This window comes from Pelecanus crispus, chromosome 7, assembly GCF_030463565.1.
Source record: "Pelecanus crispus isolate bPelCri1 chromosome 7, bPelCri1.pri, whole genome shotgun sequence".
NCBI lineage: Eukaryota > Metazoa > Chordata > Aves > Pelecaniformes > Pelecanidae > Pelecanus > Pelecanus crispus.
The window spans coordinates 31,983,557-32,003,962 of record NC_134649.1 but is presented as its reverse complement, the minus strand read 5'-3'; the positions used below and the strand labels follow the sequence as shown (position 1 = coordinate 32,003,962).

At 38.8% G+C, this 20,406-nt stretch overlaps 1 protein-coding gene across 1 annotated transcript in view; it reads left to right on the top strand.

Moving 5' to 3' along the window:
* The window catches only part of DOCK3 (dedicator of cytokinesis 3), a 205,192-nt gene that overhangs the window by 60,305 nt on the left and 124,481 nt on the right, over nt 1–20,406 (top strand). Inside the window, exons 7-9 of the mRNA XM_075714594.1 lie at nt 2,103–2,187; nt 13,260–13,301; nt 14,565–14,719. Of these exons, the coding sequence (XP_075570709.1) occupies nt 2,103–2,187; nt 13,260–13,301; nt 14,565–14,719 (282 nt within the window). The remainder of the gene's footprint in view (nt 1–2,102; nt 2,188–13,259; nt 13,302–14,564; nt 14,720–20,406) is intronic.

Sequence of the window (20,406 nt, the reverse complement as noted above, 5' to 3'; positions counted from 1 at the left end):
AAATTCCTTTATGAATATACTTTAGGAGTGGGTGTGTGTACACATGTGAGTGACTGGGTATTTTGGAGGAGGTTTAAATATTCTGATTCAGGAAAACTTCTGTGAATGAATATGATGAGCATTAACTTTTTTTAAAAAACTTCAAAATGGACTCTTTGCATATTACTAGTTTTACCTGTTACCATTTTTTTTCTGTTCTATTTTTGGACTTTCTATTATAAGTAGGCTCAAATGGCAGCTGCAGTTAAGGATTACCTAGTGCATTCTTATTTTAATCTTTTTCATTGGGTAAATAGATAAAGTAATTTTCATCTTTGCAGCTGCAATTGTGAGATACTGGTTTTGGGCCAGGAATAACTTGTGTTTGATAGGTTTAATCGAAGCAAAGTATGTAAAAGATGTATAACTATCACTTTCACAATTAGCCTTAGTGTTTAGAAACTGGCATTTGGCATGAAAACTGCATTGAAGAAGGAAAATTGTTCTTTTTTCCATTGAAAATATAATTGGTTTTGGCAAAGAACTAAGAATGTGGGAATTCCAGTTTGTCAGTACAATATTTTAATGGCACTTATAGTACTGCCTAACAGTTGTTTGCTAGCAAGTGGATGAGGGCTAAGCTATATTTTTGAGATATGATGGTTTAGGGATATAATTAAAGAAGGATAACCTGATTAAGCAAAGTTTCAAAAAGAATTATAGAGTTGGGAAACTTATGGGAAATTATTAAAAGTATAGTGGTCAGCAAAGGTAACTGGGCGTCGTACAGACCACTGCTTCTTCCTTGCTGTTGTTTTAAGTTAATTGCTCAGAAAGAGATGCTGTATTGCCTGGAGGCTTCTGTTTATTGCATCGTACAATTATTCTGTGATACCTGAGAGGTTTTTTCAAATAAAATTTTTCATTTGCCATCAGGAACAAGTCTGTGCAGAATGTTTCCCTCTCTGAATACAAGACTAAATTGACTTTTGCTTTTGTTTTATAGTTAGTGACAGGAAGAGTGCAAAGGTACTCCACAAGGGCACCTCTTCTGATTTTTTTTTTTTTTCTTTAAGACTATTAAGCATTTCAATATAAAATATCTGTAAATGAAGTATCAAAGTTATGTAAGAAGCAAGCAGGAAAATGGTGTATTCGTGTGCTTCTTTAATTTTACTCCTAATATGTGTGTTTGGAATAGCTTTTTATTGTAATGCTTGGAACACTTTATGCCTCAGAACCTGAAGATCTACGGAGCAAAAGTTGGTTTTCGACACCTTTTATGTTGTCTTGTTCTGCAGTCTACAATTATTAATTAGTTGTTAATAGTTGTTCATTCATTTGTCTGGATGCAAAATAGCTTATTCTGTCTGCTACTCACATGCAGCTGTCTGTGACCTGAACTGCCTTCTTTACTACAGAATTTCTTAACTAGTCATCCTCTGTGTGCTGGTATACTTTTTTAAAAATATTTTTTTTAAAAAAATTTATATATTTGATTTGAGTCAAAATATTATTTCAGTTTAGAGTAATTAAAAGGTTTTTTTTGTATGTGTGTATAACAAATACAGGTTAAAATTCTTGTTGGTATCGCAGTTGTTGTTTATTTTAAAAAAATACTATGTTTATACAGTGATAAAGTTGGGGGTTTAGTTGCATGAACACCAGGAATTTCAAAGCAGCTTTCCAAGGCACAGTGTCTAGTTGCACACTTGAACAGGGTTACTAATGGAACTTTTTCATTATGTAGTGAAGGAACCTACTGAAATACTGCAGCAGAAACCAGAGTACTAACTTGATTTGTCTACTACATTTCTGTGTATGAAATGAACTTGTTCTGGATACTGCACCAACATATTGGCCAAAAGTTTCAACTAGCATTAATTGCTATAGTTCCACTGAAGTCAGTGAACAAAAAGTAACAATTTCACAGTGTTTTTTGGTTTGATATTTGCATTTAATTTTATTTAGAAGAATTATCTGTTTAATGATTAACAGTTGCAAAAATACTTAAATAGTTCAGTATTTCTTGTGTCCTTGCCCTTGACTAAGCACATGTAGTAGATAATAGTGAACACTCTACTGTATTATACTTACCATTGTTCCTTCCTTCTCTTTTGCAGACATTTGGGCCTAGATTTAGTTCCTCGGAAGGACTTTGAAGTTGTGGATTCAGATCAGATCAGTGTTTCAGATCTTTATAAAATGGTAAGAAATCTGTGGGAGATTTCTTTGAGTTTTTGCTTTGGGAGAGAAAGAAGGGAAGAAGTTTTTATTCTTCATATTTTCTTTATTAGTAGTGTCATAAGCTGAATGTCTTTATTTGCACCCTGACTACCAGAGTAGTCAGTGTCTCTAGTACCCTGAGTTTAGTAAGAATGAACCAACTTTCTTTCGGAAATGGCATGCTTATATACGTTTTAATTTCAGTTGACAAAGTAACATGGTATGAAAACTGGAGAAGGTAACTTGGAATGTTGTTTTTTCCTACAATTTTCTTGTTTTTAAAATCTGTTGTTTCAGAAGCAGCAAAAGAAGTTCTAAAGAATTAGATCCATCCTATACAGCTAATGGGAATCCTTTTAAACTTTGATCTTTGTTGCTAAAATCAATATACTGGCATTAAATGAAGTAGCAATAATCTTTTTTCATTTATTTGTAGAATTAAAGAAAAATAGGGCTGGAAAATCTTAAGAGGTCATCCAGTCCATTCTCCTGCATAATGTCAGGATCAGCTGTCTGTCATTTATGACAATTGTTTCTAAAAGTCTTCAGTGGTTAAGACTACACAACCTACCCAGGCAATCTTTTTGCTCAGTTCACTGTTCTTACAGTTTGGAAGTTTATTAATGGTGGTCTTAGACATAGAGATTTCTTGCTGCAGGTTAAGCTTCACATCTTCCTGTCATGTCCACAGAGAAACAGATTACTCCTGTCTGTTTGCACCACCCTTTATGTACTTGAAGACTTGTTAAGTCCCATTCAGTCTTCTCTCCCTTAGGCTAAAGAATCCCATTTCTTTATGTTTTTCTTTATAGGTCAGGTTTTCTAGACCCCTGGTTCCTGCATGTACTCTGCAGATGTTCTGTTGCATAATGTGCAGTTTGCCACTGCCTTTTGCAAGCGTACAGTTGAATTCTGTCAGGTGGGAAAAAATAGAAAATCTTGGAAGCTCCAGAGATTAACTGTGGTGATATCTTGCAGAGGTCTATTCATTTGAAAGCACTGTGAGCCAGGCAAATTTTCTTGACTTAAGAAGGCTAACAGATTGACATGCTTTTGGGTTACTTGATCCTTACTTTGAACAGCAATTGTTAACTTGCTGGGAGAAATAGAACTGCTTCTTTTTGTAGGATCTAGTGTTGATCAGCGTACTTCTTCCATTAATTAAAGCTTCTCAAGCCTGGAGTCCATCAACATTTTGCATGAGTCCAGAAAGTCTCTGAGAGCCACTGTTTGATTCTTTCAGGAGAGTCTGCAGATGCAAATGAAGAATACTCAAGTGAAAAGTCTGCTTCTAGGAGTTGCATAGATAATAAACATCTTTGCCCTGTTTCAAAGATTTTTGAGCTCACAAAAAAGGGGAGGAAGGGGGGAGACCAGTGAATAAGTTAATTTAAGCAAAACTAATCCTTGAACATTAAGGCCATTTCTGTTGTGTGGCAATGTCCCTTAGAAAACATATGTGGTGCATTTGAATAAGAACGTTAGGATTTTCAGGAAAAGTAGTACAATTCCTTCATTGCAGTGAGTTCCAACTTCTACTGTTATTAGTCACTAGTACAGTCATATTAGTACATAGCAAGGTGAAAGTTGTTTTAGAAATGTGAATTGTGCCATTAATGAACTGTAAAGCCACTAATATATTTCACAATTTAACTGTGTTTGGATTCTTTTTTGTTAGTAGGTCTATGTAATATAGTTAACTTTGTTTTGGATCATGATGTAATGGGAAAGGGAGAAACAGCATGTAATGTTCAGTGGAAAGTGAACGAAGACCTTTCCTGAGATGCTACTTTATTTAAAAAACAAATGAAAGAAATAAAACCCCAGCAATTACTTTAGTACAACTTCTTAGCTTAATATCTTTCCAAAGAAAATAGTGGGTTTTCTATATAAATATTGTTAGAGTTTCACTCACTTCTATTAAACTTTTCATTTTCTATTTTAAAATGTTTTTGGCTTTCAGCTAAGCTTACGGAGTGATAGGCCCATGTCTAGTTGGGGTTTTTTGATATGCAAGATGTACTTCTCCCCCCAAAAAAGGCATGTTTTATAAACAGGCCATATGCTGTTGCTGTTTTGGATTATTTGCACCATATAACAGTGGACTTCATGGAAAAAAATAAAAACTGTTACATAAGAAATATTGAACTACATCACTCTGTAGTACTAATTTTTAATGTTTGTTTCCTGATTTGCCATAGTCTGAGGAGAGTTTGGTGCTATTACAGCAGTTTTCTTTCAAATCCAGTATAGAAATAACTCAGTACAAAATTAAATCAGTAATGGCTCAGAGAATGCAAGATGCTTAGAGAATAGCAGAAATCTTGCATTCGCTAGCCCTTGTTCTTGTGGGGGACTTCAACTTGCCGGACATCTGCTGGAAATACAACACAGCAGAGAGACAACAGTCTAGGAAGTTCCTAGAATGTGTGGAGGATAACTTCCTGACGCAGCTGGTAAGCAAGCCTACCGGGGAGGTGCCTCACTTGACTTGCTGTTTACAAACAGAGAAGGACTCGTGGGAGATGTCATGGTTGAAGGCCATCTTGGGCTTAGCAACCGTGATATGATAGAGTTTTCGATTCTTGGTGATGTATAGAGGAGGGGCAGCAAAACTGTTACCATGGACTTTCAGAGGGTAGACTTTGGCCTCTTCAGGACACTGGTTAGGAAAGTCCCTTGGGAGGCAGTCCTGAAGGGCAAAGGGGTCCAGGAAGGCTGGGCCTTCTTCAAGAAGGAAGTCTTAAAGGCGCAGGATTGAGCTGTCCCCGTGTGCCATAAGACCAACCGGCCTAGCTGAACAGGGAGCTTTTGTGGGGACTCAGGGAAAAAAAGGAGAGTCTACCGCCTTTGGAAGAAGGGGTGGGCAACTCAGGAGGAGTACAGGGATCTTGTTAGGTCCTGCAGGGAGAAAATTAGAAAGGCAAAGGCCCAGCTAGAACTCAATCTGGCCACTGCTGTAAGAGATAAGAAAAAATGTTTTCACAAGTACGTCAACAATAAAAAGAGAGCCAAAGAGAATCTCCAGCCTTTGCTGGACGTGGGGGGAACATTGTCACCAAGGATGAGGAAAAGGCTGAAGTACTTAATGCCTTCTTTGCCTCTGTCTTTAATAGCCAGACCAGTTATCCCCAGGGTTTTCAGCCCCCTGAGCTGGAAGACAGGGACGGGGAGCAGAATGGAGCCCCCATAATCCAGGAGGAAGCAGTTAATGACCTGCTATGCCATCTGGATGCTCACAAGTCTATGGGGCTGGATGAGATTCACCCGAGAGTATTGAGGGAGCTGGCAAAGGAGCTTACCAAGCCACTTCCCATCAGCAGTCCTGGTTAACAGGGGAGGTCCCTGATGACTGGAGGCTTGCCAATGTGACGCCCATCTACAAGAAGGACCAGAAGGAGGATCCGGGGAACTACAGGCCTGTCAGCCTGACCTCAGTGCCAGGAAAGATTATGGAGTGGTTCATATTGAGTGAACTCAACAGGCATGTGGAGGTCAACCAGGGGACCAGGCCCAGCCAGCATGGGTTCATGAAAGGCAGGTCCTGCTTGACCAAGCTGATCTCCTTCTATGACCTGGTGACCCACCTGGTGGATGAAGGAAAGGCTGTGGACGTCATCTACCTGGACTTCACTAAAGCCTTTGACACCGTCTCCCATAGCATTCTCCTTAGGAAGCTGGCGGCTCATGGCTTGGACAGGCGTAGTCTTCGCTGGGTAAAAAACTGGTTGGGTAGCCGAGCCCAGAGAGTAGTGGTAAATGGAGTTAAGCCCAATTGGTGGCCAGTCACAAGCGGTGTTCCCCGGGGCTCTGTTTTGGGGCCAGTCTCGTTTAATATCTTTATCAATGACCTGGATGAGGGGATTGAATGCACCCTCAGTAAGTTTGCAGACAACACCAAAGTGGGTGGGAGTGTCAATCTGCTGGAGGGTAGGATGGCCCTGCAGAGGGACCTGGACAGGCTGGACTGATGGGCTGAGGCCAACTGTATGAGGTTCAACAAGGCCAAGTGCCGGGTCCTGCACTTGGGTCACAACAACCCCATGCAATGCTACAGGCTTGGGGAAGAATGACTTGGGGAAGCTGCCTGGCCGAAAAGGGCCTGGGGGTGTTGGTTGACAGCTGCCTGAACATGAGCCAGCAGTGTGCCCAGGTGGCCAAGGCAGCCAACAGCATCCTGGCTTGTATCAGGAATAGTGTGGCCAGCAGGAGCAGGGAAGTGATCGTCCCCCTCTACTCGGCACTGGTGAGGCCGCACCTGGAATACTGTGTCCACTTTTGGGCCCCTCAATACAAGAAAGACATTGAATTGCTGGAGTGTGTCCAGAGAAGGGCAATGAAGCTGGTGAAGGGTCTAGAGAACAAGTCTTATGAGGAGCAGCTGAGGGAACTGGGATTGTTTAGCCTGGAGAAGAGGAGGCTGAGGGGAGACCTTGTCGCTCTCTACAACTACCTGAAAGGAGGTTGTAGTGAGGTGGGTGTTGGTCTCTTCTCCCAAGTAGCTAGCGATAGGACAAGAGGAAATGGGCTCAAGCTGTGTCAGGGGCAGGTTTAGATTGGATATTAAGAAAAATTTCTTCACGGAAGGGGTAGTCAAGCATTGGAACAGGCTGCCCAGAGAGGTGGTGGAGTCACCATCCCTGGAAGTGTTCAAAAAATGGTAGACATGGCCCTGTGGGACGTGGTTTAGTGGGCATGGTGGTGTTGAGTTGATGGTTGGACTGATGATCTTAGAGGTCCTTTCCAATCTTAATGATTCCTAGTTTTTACTTTCATTAAGAAATAATCCAGCCACCAAGCCAGGAAACGTGAAACTATTACTCTACCCTTAATTGGTTTAGTGGTAGACTTGGTAGTATTAGGTTAATGGTTGGACTGGATGATCTTAAAGGTCTTTTCCAACCTAAATGATTCTATGATTCTATAAGTTGCTAACAGGATTGCTTTATTACCCTGTGTTTCATTCTGAAGATTTTTTTACACTGAACTCTTATAGTACAGCTAATATTTAATTGTCAGAGTCGTCTCATTTTGTCACCCATCTTAGTCCTGAAGAAAATGTCCACAGCACAGTTTGCTGCTCAGACCTGTGCTGGTATTGGGACATGACCATTAGTCAGTTCACGCTTCAAAGTTGCTTTAGTTTCTAGATTCAGGAAGACAGTGCTGTCTAATCATATCTAGATCATAGTCAGAAAGCAATTTCAGAAACCGAAACAGCTGAAAACCTGTTATTTTTTAAACAAATTTGGCAGAAATTGAAGGAGTGGGGTATTGGTGGGTTTTTGTGTTTGGTTTAGGTTTTTTTTTTCTGTGAGTTTGTGTTTGTTTTTATTATTTAACAAAAATCTGGGGATAGAATCCTCCTTACTCCTGGCAAAATACTTAATGGGTTCTCAAATGAGCAATGAGGTTTTACGTTGTAAAATAATCTTGTGGGAGTAGTTGTGAGAACCCAATTACTTTCTCATATTTGCTGGACTGTAGAATGTTAAATGTACCATAGAAAACAGTCTCGTATTAGCAGAACAATGGGCGAGGTAACACATTAGACTTTCCTATCTGTGGCAACAAATTCAGGCATTTTATACAAAGTCATTAGACTTAGCATTACTTTTTTGGTAATTTTAAATTTTAAAATTTGAGCATCTTTTTTAGCTCTCATTTTTCATTGCTAAGTATATTTGTGACTACTGTATGACTACTATTTTAATCTTCGTCAGAACTGTTGTGCTTTGAGGCCTTGTACATCCTTTTTCTCCAGGTTACTCATTATGAAGCTAAATACTAGTGGCTTCAGGATGTGCAGCATTTGTCAGAAATCATTGCTTTACTCCTGAAGGAAACCAAATTGCCATTTCCTTATGACAGTGTTTGTGATTTTGACTGATATGATGGAACACTTTTTTAAAATTTACATTACTTTTGAAATTGGGAAAATCTGTTGTCAGAATTCTGCCATAGAGCTCAGTGCTGGAGTTGCCACTAGATTGAAACTGTCATTTAGCAACACAAGTCCAGCAGAATGTCAGAAACACTTGGATAGCACTTTTTAGTGAAAGGGGTTACAAGACACAAATGCCTGGAGTCATTTGCTAAAATCAGAAATGTTCAGACCTGGCGATTAAATATGTTTTGCTTTTCTATAAATTTATTGATTTGTGTACATGTCTTCAGGATGAATTTAAGAGGTGCATGAAAGGCACAACTACTGGCTATGTTACTGCTAGGTCTTAGCCATTTCTTTCAACTATCTGAAAAAAATACCACAAGTTTACCAGTCTAATAAATAGACAAGTTTCAAACTAATGGTGCCATCACCTCATAATTGCTTATTCTTTATTCAGATGGAAAATGAGATTGATAAGAATAAGTAGTTATAAAACTTGAAAATGGAGACTTCGAATGTCCAGAACTCTGCTAGAAAAGGAAAACAACTGGACACAGACTGTGTAGGAAATTCATAAAATATCTGTGATTTGTTTGTTTGTTTAACAAAGCAGATTGTTGGAGGACAGATTTGTGTACATTTAGTTCTAAACCCTAGTAGGAAGTCAGTTGAGAACATGAAGATAGAAAGCAGTTTGTTTGAGACTGACTTGGTGTAATGATAGGATTGACTTATCAAGCATGGTTAGGAAAAGAGGGAAGAAGGACAGCAATAAAAACTAATATTGGTAGACAAGATATCATGAGAAGCAAGTTTGATGGGAAAAAAGAGGTAAGAAGAATTGATAGCTCTTTCAGTAAATTAAAAACAAAACCACAAGTTATTCACTAAGAAGCCAAGTTGGATAAATTAAGAATTCTTCATTGCCTTCAGTCACTAGAGTGAAAGAAAGGGAAATTAAGATTTCCAGGAGCAAGTATAGAATAACAGAGGTATAGAAAAGTATAATAGAATAGCATAAATGCATAAATAGAAAAATTAGAAAGGCAATGCACAAATTATGATAGAACAAGCAAATATTGTATCAAGAAACAGTTTTATATAAATAAACTGATAGGAACTGGGAAACTAAAGAAAAGGTTTTATGCTAGGGGGAAACCAATTGGCACATGATGCAAGAAAATAACGTGGCATTTAATGTCCTTTTTGCTCCCCTCAAGCTGTGGTAAGGTGGTAAACTGTGTCAAATCGCTAACAATACCTGTGGAAAAGTGAAAGGAGTCACACCTGAATGGGGGGAAAAGTTTATAAAGTAGTTATCTGTTTCAGGGCATTTAGAACTACATACATTTCATTTGGGATGTCTAGAGAAGCTGTATCAGACATGTTACTGGTAATCATTGGAAAGATGGGTAAGGTTCCAGAATACCGACAAAGAGCAAGCATACTTCACACCTTTAAAAAAGATGATGGAGGAGGAGCTAGTAATCATTCTCTCTCTGTAAAAAATGCTGGAAGAGAAAAAAAAAATCCAATTATTTGCAACAAGGAGGTGAGTAATAGTGGCTGTGAACTTGTTCAGAATAGGCAATTTTTAAAAGTTCCAATTTGCTTCCAGAATATAAATGAGTCTAGTGGATAGAGGAAAAGCAGCTGATGCCATATTTAGATTTTCATAAAGATTTTAATTGTTTTTTTAATTGAAATTCTCCTAAGGTCATTAGTTCTAGATGAAATTACTGTAAAGTAAACACAAAGCTAATTAGAAAACTCATACTCAAAAAAAAAATGGTGAAGAATGGTTGTCAATAATTTGGTTAAATAGGAGGAGGGATGAATCAGCTTAACTGCTTGTGGTCATCGTCCATTTTGTAGTGCTTCATTTTCATTAATGACTGGATGATGAAATAATGCTTACTAAATATGCAAATACCACAAAATTGGAAGTGGTAATACATGGGAGGAAAGGCTCAGAATTCAAAGTAATGTAGAGAAATTGAAGAAATTATCTGAAAAGTGTAGGATACAGGTGAGAAACATAAATGCAAGGTTTTAACTTCTGCAGTCAATTGTTGCTTCTGAAGTACAGGTTGGGATGCTACAAGCTTAGGTGGTGTTGTAGAAGATTTGAATATTGTAATGGAATCACAAGCTGAATTAATTAATCTTTTCATGCTAATGATGGATAATACAAGAATCAGTGGGTCTAGGTTACAATGACAAGGATTCCATTTAAGCATCAGAAAGCACTTTGAAGAAGAAAGATCTACTGAAATGGATCATCTTATCTGTTAAAGTTTGCACAACCTTAACAGGCAACTGTCTTTTGGGATTTTTTTTTTTTTTTTTTTTTTTTAAAGAAAGATGGATAACTTCTTAGCAGTCCTGTTTTTGTATCATCTCACAAGGCTTTTCAGGTTGGAAGGGGCCTCACAGGAGATCTAGTCAAACTTCCTGCTCAATGGAATGTCAATACTGAATTTAGGCCAGGCTGCTCAGAGCTTTCGGCAGCTGGATCTTGAAATTCTTCAAGGAAAAAGATTGCGTCCCTGCTCTAATGCTTGACTGCCTTGATGGAGGTTTTTTTTTGCCTTGTTGGAAAGTTGGGATATCCCATGTTGTAGTTTATGACCACATTATTTTGTCCTCCTGCTGTGCAGCTCTGTAAAGAGCCTGGCTGTGTCATCTTGATGATAACTTCACAGTTATTGGAAGGCTGCCATCAGGTCTCTTCCAAACCTTCTCTTCTCCAGACTAAAAAAGCTGCATTCCTTCTGTCTGTTCTCATGCAGCATGTGCTCCAGCTCCCAGCTGCTTTGGTGGTCCTTTGCTGAATGGGGTGCCGTTATTTCAGATGTGGTTTACTGAATGCTGAGTAAAAAGGAATAAATGTTATTCTCAATCTACTGGCTATGTTCCTGTTAATAGAAACAGTAAATTGTTAAACGTCCTTGCTACCAGAGTGCTCTCCTGACTTACGTTTGGTTTGCTTTTTAGCAGGACCCTCCCAGTCCATTCCCAGCCTATACCGTGGAAGGATTAGCCTGTTCCAGGTGTAGACTTGTATTTGTACTTGCTGTATTTCATAAGGTTCCTTTTAACTAATTCCCCTGGATTGGCTAGATCCCTCTGAATGGAGGCTGCCTACTTGAATACACTGACTGCTGCCCCCCAATTTAGGATCATCAGTGGATTTATTAGAATGCATAGCTCTCAGAATAGACCTCTGAAGAATACAAGCCATCAACCACTACCTTTTGAGCCTGACAATCCAACTGTTTGTTGAGGTTTTTTTACCAGTATGGTTAGTCTACCCATCCAGGTGTAACTTCACAACTTGGGTACAAGGATGCTGTGGGAGACTGTGGTGAAGGCCTTGCTGAACTCAAGATAGACAATAGCCATTAGTCTTCCCGCATCTGCAGATGTGGTCATTTTACCCTAGAGGGCAATTAGGTTGATCAAGCATGATTTACCCCTGGCAAATCCATGTTGGCTATTTTCAGTCACCCTTTCATTCATGTACCCAAAAATGGCTTCCAAGAGAGCACATACACTTTGGGCACTTTGCCTAGCCAGAGGCAAAGGTATGTAAAATTAACTCAAGTCTGTGGTTGTCTGTATTGTAATAGCGTGGTCCTGAAGCATAAAAGCAGACAGTTAGTGAAATCTAGTCTTTTGATTGTGAAAAATTGAAAACCAGATTTTTGGCCGCTTATTGTTACAGGTTTACCTAAATGTGCACTCTGTAAGCAGCTGTGTTCGCTGAGGAAACTGTAGCTCTTTGAACCACCTCTCACATTCCTGTTGCTTGAGTTTATCTCCCACTTTCTTGCGTGGATTTAGAGATAAATTTTAGTCAAAAGAAGCCAGGATACCTTGAGCAGCTTAAATAACTGGTTTCTTCTATGCCAGCTGATTCCGAGTGGTTGCAGGTGACAAAAAGATTAAATAGGCAACTCAGCTACCTAAACCTAGAGGGTTTCAGCATTCAGAAGACAGTGCAGTAGTTAGACAAACAGTGGAGCTGGAGATCATTATTTCTTCTGCTGACAGTGTTAAAGAGGCCATTTTTATAACTGTGAATGCAAACGGATGTCAAAATATGCCATTTAATTTAATATCTTGATTTAGTCTCATTATGAAGATTATCTCTCCTTTTGTGGTAAAAGGTCTTATTTTTGTTCTGCATGAAAGGCAGTGGCATAGTTTGGAAAAAGTATTGCTGAATACATTTCTGTGGTCTATTTTTTACTTTCACCTTCAACAGATTGTGCTGGTCCTGCTACAGAGTGTGTATGTTTGGTCAGAATAAGATACTGAGTATGTAGTAAAAAGATAGATATGGGGGCAAATTAAGAGAATGTTTATTAACATGTGGTAGTGTTAATGTTAATATTGCAGTTTAAAATGCTAATGTTAAGATGAATGTGTGTAGAACAGGCATGGCAGAATCAATGGTATGGTTTTTAAAGCTCTCTGAAACCTTTTCAATTTAGATTAGTATTTAAATCTCACTTTGGAGATTAAATTGGTTCACTGAGACTTGCAGTCCATTTTCTGATTATAACATCTCCTTCTAGCATAAAGGGCTTTAAATACAGGATCATCTTCTGAGTTCTGTTTCAGAGATGTAGCTCTTCATACTGGTGTTTCTTTATAGGTGTTGGCCAGCTGAAATTGTAGAAGAGTCTTTAACCATGTATCAGGATTTCATTTTCTAATCAGAGCGAAAAGTTTAAAAGTCTAAAATCCCATCCTTCTTTCTGATGTCTGTGTTTTTTAACAAGTGCACCCTTGCATAGACAACATACTGGTAGATGAGGATTAGTGGTGAGGTATCTCCTCCTCCCCCCCCCCCCCCCCCCCCCCCCATTTAGCAAGAGAACACATAGATCATACAGTATAGGGTGATGGACTTTTCAAAAAGGTAAATACCACCTGCAAATTCAAGTAGTTAGGCTAAGAAATGGCTTAACTGAGAAGAGCCTTTAGGAAACCTAGTGGTCTTGTGAGTGATGACATACTGTGAAAAAAGGCCGTGAAAAGTTGGTAATCTTGAACAGTCAAATTTTAAAATTGATGTTCTAATGCTTCACAGATACAATGTAAATATTTCTTACTTTCAAAAAGGTTTAAATTTTACTATTTTGTATCTCCACAGCATTTGTCAAGTAGACACAGTGTCCAGCAGAGCACATCACAGGTAAACATCATCTACACATGAATTTTTTATTGTCTTTAAGTTGTTTGGTAATGTAGGTAAAGGTATGATGAGATTATTGGGTAAGTCCATACCCATAGAACACTTCCTCAGAAGAAGATCCCCAAGTAATTAACTTATTACAGTCCTTCAGCTTCCATTTAGGCCTCTTTTCCTTAGCTCTAACTGTTGTTCTTAAAAGGTCAACTTCTGTAGTGATATCAAAAGCCTCAGTCCACCCATGTGAGTCTTCTTTCCACCTGCTAACAACGTGGCTTAGGCTTCTGTTTCACATATCCTTTATGTAGTAATGTAATCCTTTCCTGGTCATGGAATCTGGGTCTAATCTTTCTGGGAGAACCATGCTTCCACAGGTACCTGTCTTTAAAGGATGAGGATTTACTTGGATTTAATTTGAAATCCAGAACAAAATTCATTTTAACCTCTATTTTTTAAGCTAGGACGAATCTGGGTTGAAAGTCTGAAAATGTTAAGATTTTCTTTTTTAGTATGTACCTGTCTATGCATACAAAGGAGACTAGCCTAGCAAGCTTAGGATATTCATGCAGCCTGTTTATTAAGATCAGCATACAATGCATATAAAGGGCTATAAAAATTAAAGAATAATTTTATTTCTAATTATACTTCTTTCTTTTCTGCACCCCAGTTTTCACTGTTGTAAATAGGTCTTGATATACTGAGTCAAAATGTAAACTTTTCTGCTATTTGACTTTATTCATTGCTCATGTTATCAACCATTGTTAAGATTTCTTTTTGTATACCTGCAGGGCATATTAGCCTGTGAAGCCTGGTTCTAAATGACCTCCATAAATGAATTGCAGCTGCTGAAAAGAAATAACATAACAAATGTTATTCTTAAAAATGCTTTGAAGTCCATCTGCTTTAGATGGAAATCATCAAGAACCACCCTAGCACCATCTTATTATAGTTCATTTTCAGTACCAGAATCAAGACATATTTGAGAAATAGGATTGACTTGGTTTACTGGATAAAAATAGATTTCAAATGCATAAATCATTTATCTCATATTTACTCGGTTATCGTGGTTTCTCACAATACTCAAATTAAAAGTTGAAAACATAGAGGAAGAAAACCATCTGGCATGTATCTCTAAGGTAGAATATATTTGAGATTAAGCTTTTACTGATGGAGAAAGGAGAGCAGAATCTCAGTTAAAATTATCAAGTTGGTCACACGTCTTTTATTTGTGAAGAACTAAAAAACATTTTCATTGTTTTTAATCAGGTGGATACAATTCGTCAGCGTCATGGGGAAGCTTGCCGTATGCCAGTGCCTCATCACTTCTTCCTCAGTCTAAAGAGCTTTACCTACAATACAATTGGAGAAGACACGGATGTCTTTTTTTCTTTGTACGATGTTCGAGAAGGCAAGCAGATCAGGTAGGACTGCCATCAAATAACTGAAAAGCTTCCTAGGAAAAAAATTGTGAACAAAGCAAATACATTGGAGAAAACCATGTGAGCTATTCTTGTGACACAACTGAAAGGAGAAAGCTGATAAATCATAAGTTGACAGCCCTGCAATGCATAGATGAGAATATCAGTAATACTAATTATTGTATATGAAATTTAGTGCCTCCGTATAAGCAAAGCATTAAAGGCACAGAATAGTGGAATTTTGTTTAGGTTTCTGACTTGCCCTCCACACATTACTGAAGGTCTTAGTTTACTACTACTGAAGGTTTAGTAGCTGCCTTCTTAGGGCTCTTGTTTAAGGAGTACTAATAATGGCAGGGCCACACTGTACGAGTGTTTTGAAAAGAGGACTGCTGTGTGTTTGGGTGCTGAATTGAGTCTGTTGAACTCTCATCCACTCCTTGCTTTACAGTCATGTTACAGTATAGCTTGTTTTCATTACTGTTGCTATCAGTATAAACTAAAGTATCCATATTCATCCCTGTGTCTAGGCTGGACAACTGTGCTGCTCAGTACGTTGAGGTAATTGGTACTAATGTTAGCAAATATGAAATGTGCTGTATTTTTCCTTTACAAGCATGTGTTTTGAAAACATCACAATATGTAGAAGAGTATTGCAGCATATCCATTGTGTCTTGGAAACTAAGTAAGTGTATCTTGGTCCGATCTAAAGTACAGTATGTTTGTGGGGTTTTTTTGAGTTTTGATTAAGGCATGTCCTGACAGTTGGCACAGACCACGTTTGCTACCGTCGTCAAAACTGTCCTACTTTTCAGCAGATTAGATTTAGATTTGTTCCAAATGGAGAAAAGAGACCCAAACTGTTCTTTCCTCTCTTTGGAAGAACATTATTATGGGAATAATGTTCATCCAAGAAAGTTCAGAGTAGAGTGTTAACAGTTTTGTAGCTCTTCAGAATACATCCCACGAAAAAAGTGGTCTAGATTGGAAAGCTCTGATGACTTGATTGCATCCTATAAATATGTGTCTGCCAACGTTTAGTTAGGCAACTTAAAGATCATTTTGCAGAATATGGCAAGAATGCCTAATCTGATACTACATCATGTTTATTTCGCCCCCACTAAGTGAGAAATGCTTGTTTTGGTGTGGTTAGGAGGACATGCCTACAATTCCTGTATTGAGAGAATTAACAGAAAATAGCTGTTAAGAGGTGAAGGTGGAAATGGCAAATCAAACAAACCCAAATTACTCACAATTAATTATCTCATAGCAAAAAGCAGTAAAATATCAAATTATTTAGATTAGGAAAGCTGCCGGGAAGAGGAAGGGACAAGCTGATGCCATGACTGTGGAAGGCCTCAGAAATCGCTTCAAAAGGAGATGAATTGTCTTGGGCTGCAGTTTGCATAGTATGTAAACATTGAGTGGGAAAGCCTTAAGGAAGGGGTTTTGCCAGTGATAAAAAAAAGAAAATAGTTATAATGAGAAAAAGTACAAAGAGTGGTTCAGGCATATTTAAATATATATAATAATGCTTTGATGTGCAAACAGTTGTTATTACTTAGCTCTTTCTATTACGCATCAGTGATCTGCTGCAGTGAAAACAGCACAATTTTTATGTTTTCTTACGTCCCAAAGAGTGGTGGGGAGGAAGTGTGTAATGAGGCTGAGCTCTGTTTTAGAGAAGAAACTTAAAAGCAAAAAACAGACAAACACATTTAGAATGATGTTTTTATATCTACTTTAAAAGATTAACTTTCTTTCCTCTTCTGTATGCCTCAGGAAATAGTACATTGAGGTAAAAAACAAGCAAAGCTTCTGCACGCTGCATTCTAAATGGAAAGGACAAATTGACTTTTCTGAAATGGTTTTGAGGCTGATAAATTTCTAATCTGAACAGTTCACACTGGAGGTTGACTGGCTTTCGATGTTAGTCCTTTGGACATATAGTAGATTACAAACCTCATTGAACATGTTGGTTGCAATAGTTATTTCCCGGTTGGGTTAAGTGAAGAATTGGTGAAAGTTCCAGTGTTTTTCAAGAGCTGAAGTAATAGCATGTACCAATTATGGATTAGCAATCAGAAGGTTGGAGCAGCAGCTGAAATACAGTTTGGGATGTATTCCCAGGTCCTGAATACAAATATGGTACGGTACCATGTTTAGTGGTTTGTGCTGTCTAAAAATGAGAAGCAGACAAAAGATGACAGTGGGGAGATATGGACAGCAAGAATAACAATGCTGCTATCAGAGGGGTAAGACCTAGAGGTAAAAACAAGGAAAAAGTGACATAATTTTTACTCTGACAGAATTATAAAAAGAAATACTTGGAAGTAAATAGAACTAGATCGATGAATGGCTGCCTCAGTAACTTGTTTCAGCCCACAACAGAAACAACCTGTCAATCTGAGTATTAGGTAATGGCTCAGATCAAAAGGGATGAAGGTCTATTTGTATGTTTTAAAGTATTTGGGATTTTTTGTTGCAAAAATTGTCTCATATTTTTACATACAAAAGACATTAGTCTAGCCAAAAAATCTTTGTTACTAAACTTTAATACCTCAGTTTGTTTGCCATGAGGAATTTAGCAGAAAACAATGAGAAAATTGATCTCGTTTGATTACAGCCAATGGGGAAGTACAGCCCCATTGTGAAAAGTACCTTGGGATGGGTAATCATGAAATGATAGAGGTGATAGTAACTAGGAAAGGAAAGAAAGAAAATATTAACATAAAGGTGGTGAATTCAATAAAGCAGGTGTCAATAAACATCAAAAAAGATAGGTAAACTGCTATGGGGGAAAGAAATTTTGAGAGTTGTCAGTTCCTTAACAATGCTATTGAAAAGCACAAAAGCAAATTGTTTCAGTGTGAAGGAAAGATTAAATATATGGCAACAACAGAAAGCCTGTATCACGTATTCTTTGGTGAAATGCAGTCTGGAAGGAAATATAAAAAAGGAGAAACTATGAAATTGCACAAACAGAGATAGGAAGAGACAGGAACTCGATGAAAAATGCAATTAGCAAAAGACATCAAGGACAAAAAAAAAGAATAATTCTATAATGCTTTAGTAGCAAAAATTTTTTTTACAAAATCAAGAAATAACAGATTAAAGGGGACATTAAGCTATCAGCAGATGTTACTAAGAGAGCTGGAGTATTTAATAGCTGTTTTGCTTCAGTCTCCCTAAGAAGGTCAACTGCAATCAGATGACAAATGCAAAAAGTTCTGGAACAAATAAATAGTTTATTAGCACTTAGAAGCTAACAAGACAATAAGTAAAAGTCAACATAGATTTGTCAAGCACAAGTCACGTCAGAGCCAACTAATTTTGTTCTATTATATGGGAATGTGCCTTATGCCTCAACAGAAGAGAAGTATTAAACTTGATATGGTAAAGTGGGGAGATACAGACTAGATGAAACTACTGTAAAGGGGCTGGAAAACCAGTGGAAAAAATGATCCAGAGTGTTATCTGTGCTGGAAGGATGCAATGAATAAGATTTTATTCTAATTTTTTAAAAAAAACATTTTTTCAGCATTATTTTAATGGGTGGAAATAAACTAAATTCAGTAAAGCAGTGAGGTTTAGCTACCTTTACAATAGCTCTTTTTTACTAATAAATGCATAAAATTGTACATAACTTCAAAAATTACACATTCAAAAGCATGATATCAATTTTTTCTGGAAATGAGCCTGAAGAATCCACTAAGTATGAAAAAAGATAAATAAATTTCAGTATGATTTTTCTTCATAAAGTTTATGTTTAAACTTGTAAAGTTTTTTTATTCTGACTGCATCTTAAACCAGAATTGATGTCTCTAGCACTGTTTTACCAGTTACCCTATTTTCACAGAATCATAGAATTGTTTAGGTTGGAAAAGACCTTTAAGATCATCAAGTCCAGCCGTTAACCTAACACTACCAAATCCACCGCTAGACCATATACCTAAGTGCTACATCTACACGTCTTTTAAATACCTCCAGGGATGGTGACTCAACCACTTCCCTGGGCAGCCTGTTCCAATGCTTGACAACCCTTTCAGTGAAGAAGTTTTTCCTAATATCCAATCTGAACCTCCCCTGGCACAACTTGAGGCTGTTTCCTCTTATCCTATCACTTGTTACTTGGGAAAAGAGACCAACACCCACCTCACTGCAACCTGCTTTCAGGTAGTTGTGGAGTGATAAGGTTTCCTTTCAGCCTCCTCTTCTCCAGACTCAACAACCCCAGTTCCCTCAGTCACTCATAGGACTTTTCTCTAGACCCTTCACCAGCTTCGTTGCCCTTCTTTGGACATGCTCCAGCACCTCAGCGTCTTTCTTGTAGTGAGGGGCCCAAAACTGGACACAGTATTCCAGGTGCGGCCTCACCAGCGCCCAGTAGGACAATTATTCCCCTGCTCCTGCTAGCCACACTATTTCTGATAGAAGCCAGGATGCTGTTGGCCTTCTTGGCCACCTGAGCACGCTGCCAACTCATATTCAACCAGCTCTTGACCAATATTCCTAGGTCCTTTTCCACCAAGCAGCTTTCCAACCACTCTTCCCCAAGCCTGTAGCATTGCATGGGGTTGTTGTGACCCACGTGCAGGACCCGGCACTTGGCCTTGTTGAACCTCATACAGTTGGCCTTGGCCCATCGGTCCAGCCTGTCCAGATCCCTCTGTAGAGTCTTTCTACCCTCAAGCAGATTACCACTCCCACAAAACTTGATGTTGTCTGCAAACTTACAGAGGTTGCACTCAATCCCCTTGTCCAGATCGTTGATGAAGATATTAAACAGAACCATTCCCAGTACTGAGCCCTGGGGAACACCACTTGTGACTGGCCTCTCTGTTAGTCAGGCCAGTCTTCTTCCTCACTGGCTTGTCTCTCCACACATGGGGACGGCCTGCTCCTGCGCCTTTAAGATTTCCGTCTTGAAGAACATCCAGCCTTTCTGGACTCCTTTGCCCTTCAGGACTGCCTCCCAAGGGACTCTGTCAACCAGGCTCCTAAAAACGCCAAAGTCTGCCCTCCAGAAGTCCAAGGTAGCTGTTCTGCTGACCCCCCGAACTTACTTCTCCGAGAATCAAAAACTCAAGTCATGTCACGATCACTGTGCCCAACTATCATACCACCCACAAGTCCTTGTCTGTTCGCAAACAATGGGTCCAGTAGGGTGCTTTCCCTAGTTGGCTCACTCACTGGCTATGTCAGGAAGTTATCTTCCACATGCTCCAGTAACCTCCTAGACTGTTTCCTCTCTGCTGTATGTATTTCCAGCAGACATCAGGTAGGTTGAAGTCCTCCATGAGAACAAGGGCTAGCAATTGTGAGACTTCTCCCAGCTGCCTATAGAATATTTTGTGTGCCTCTTCATCCTGGTTGGGCGGTCTATAACAGACTCCCATCATGATAACTGTCTTGTTGGCAGTTCCCCTGATTCTTACCCATAAACGCTCAACCCTATCGTCACAATCTTCAAGCTCTAGACAGTCAAAACATTCTCTAACATACAGAGCTGCCTCACCGCCTCTCCTTCCTTGCCTATCCCTTCTGAAGAGTTTATAGCCATCCAGTGCAGCACTCCAGTTGTGCAAGTCATCCCACCATGTTTCTGTGATGGCAACTATATCATAGTTTTCCCACTGCCCAATGGCTTCCAGCTCCTCCTATTTGTTGCCCATGCTGCGTGCATTGGT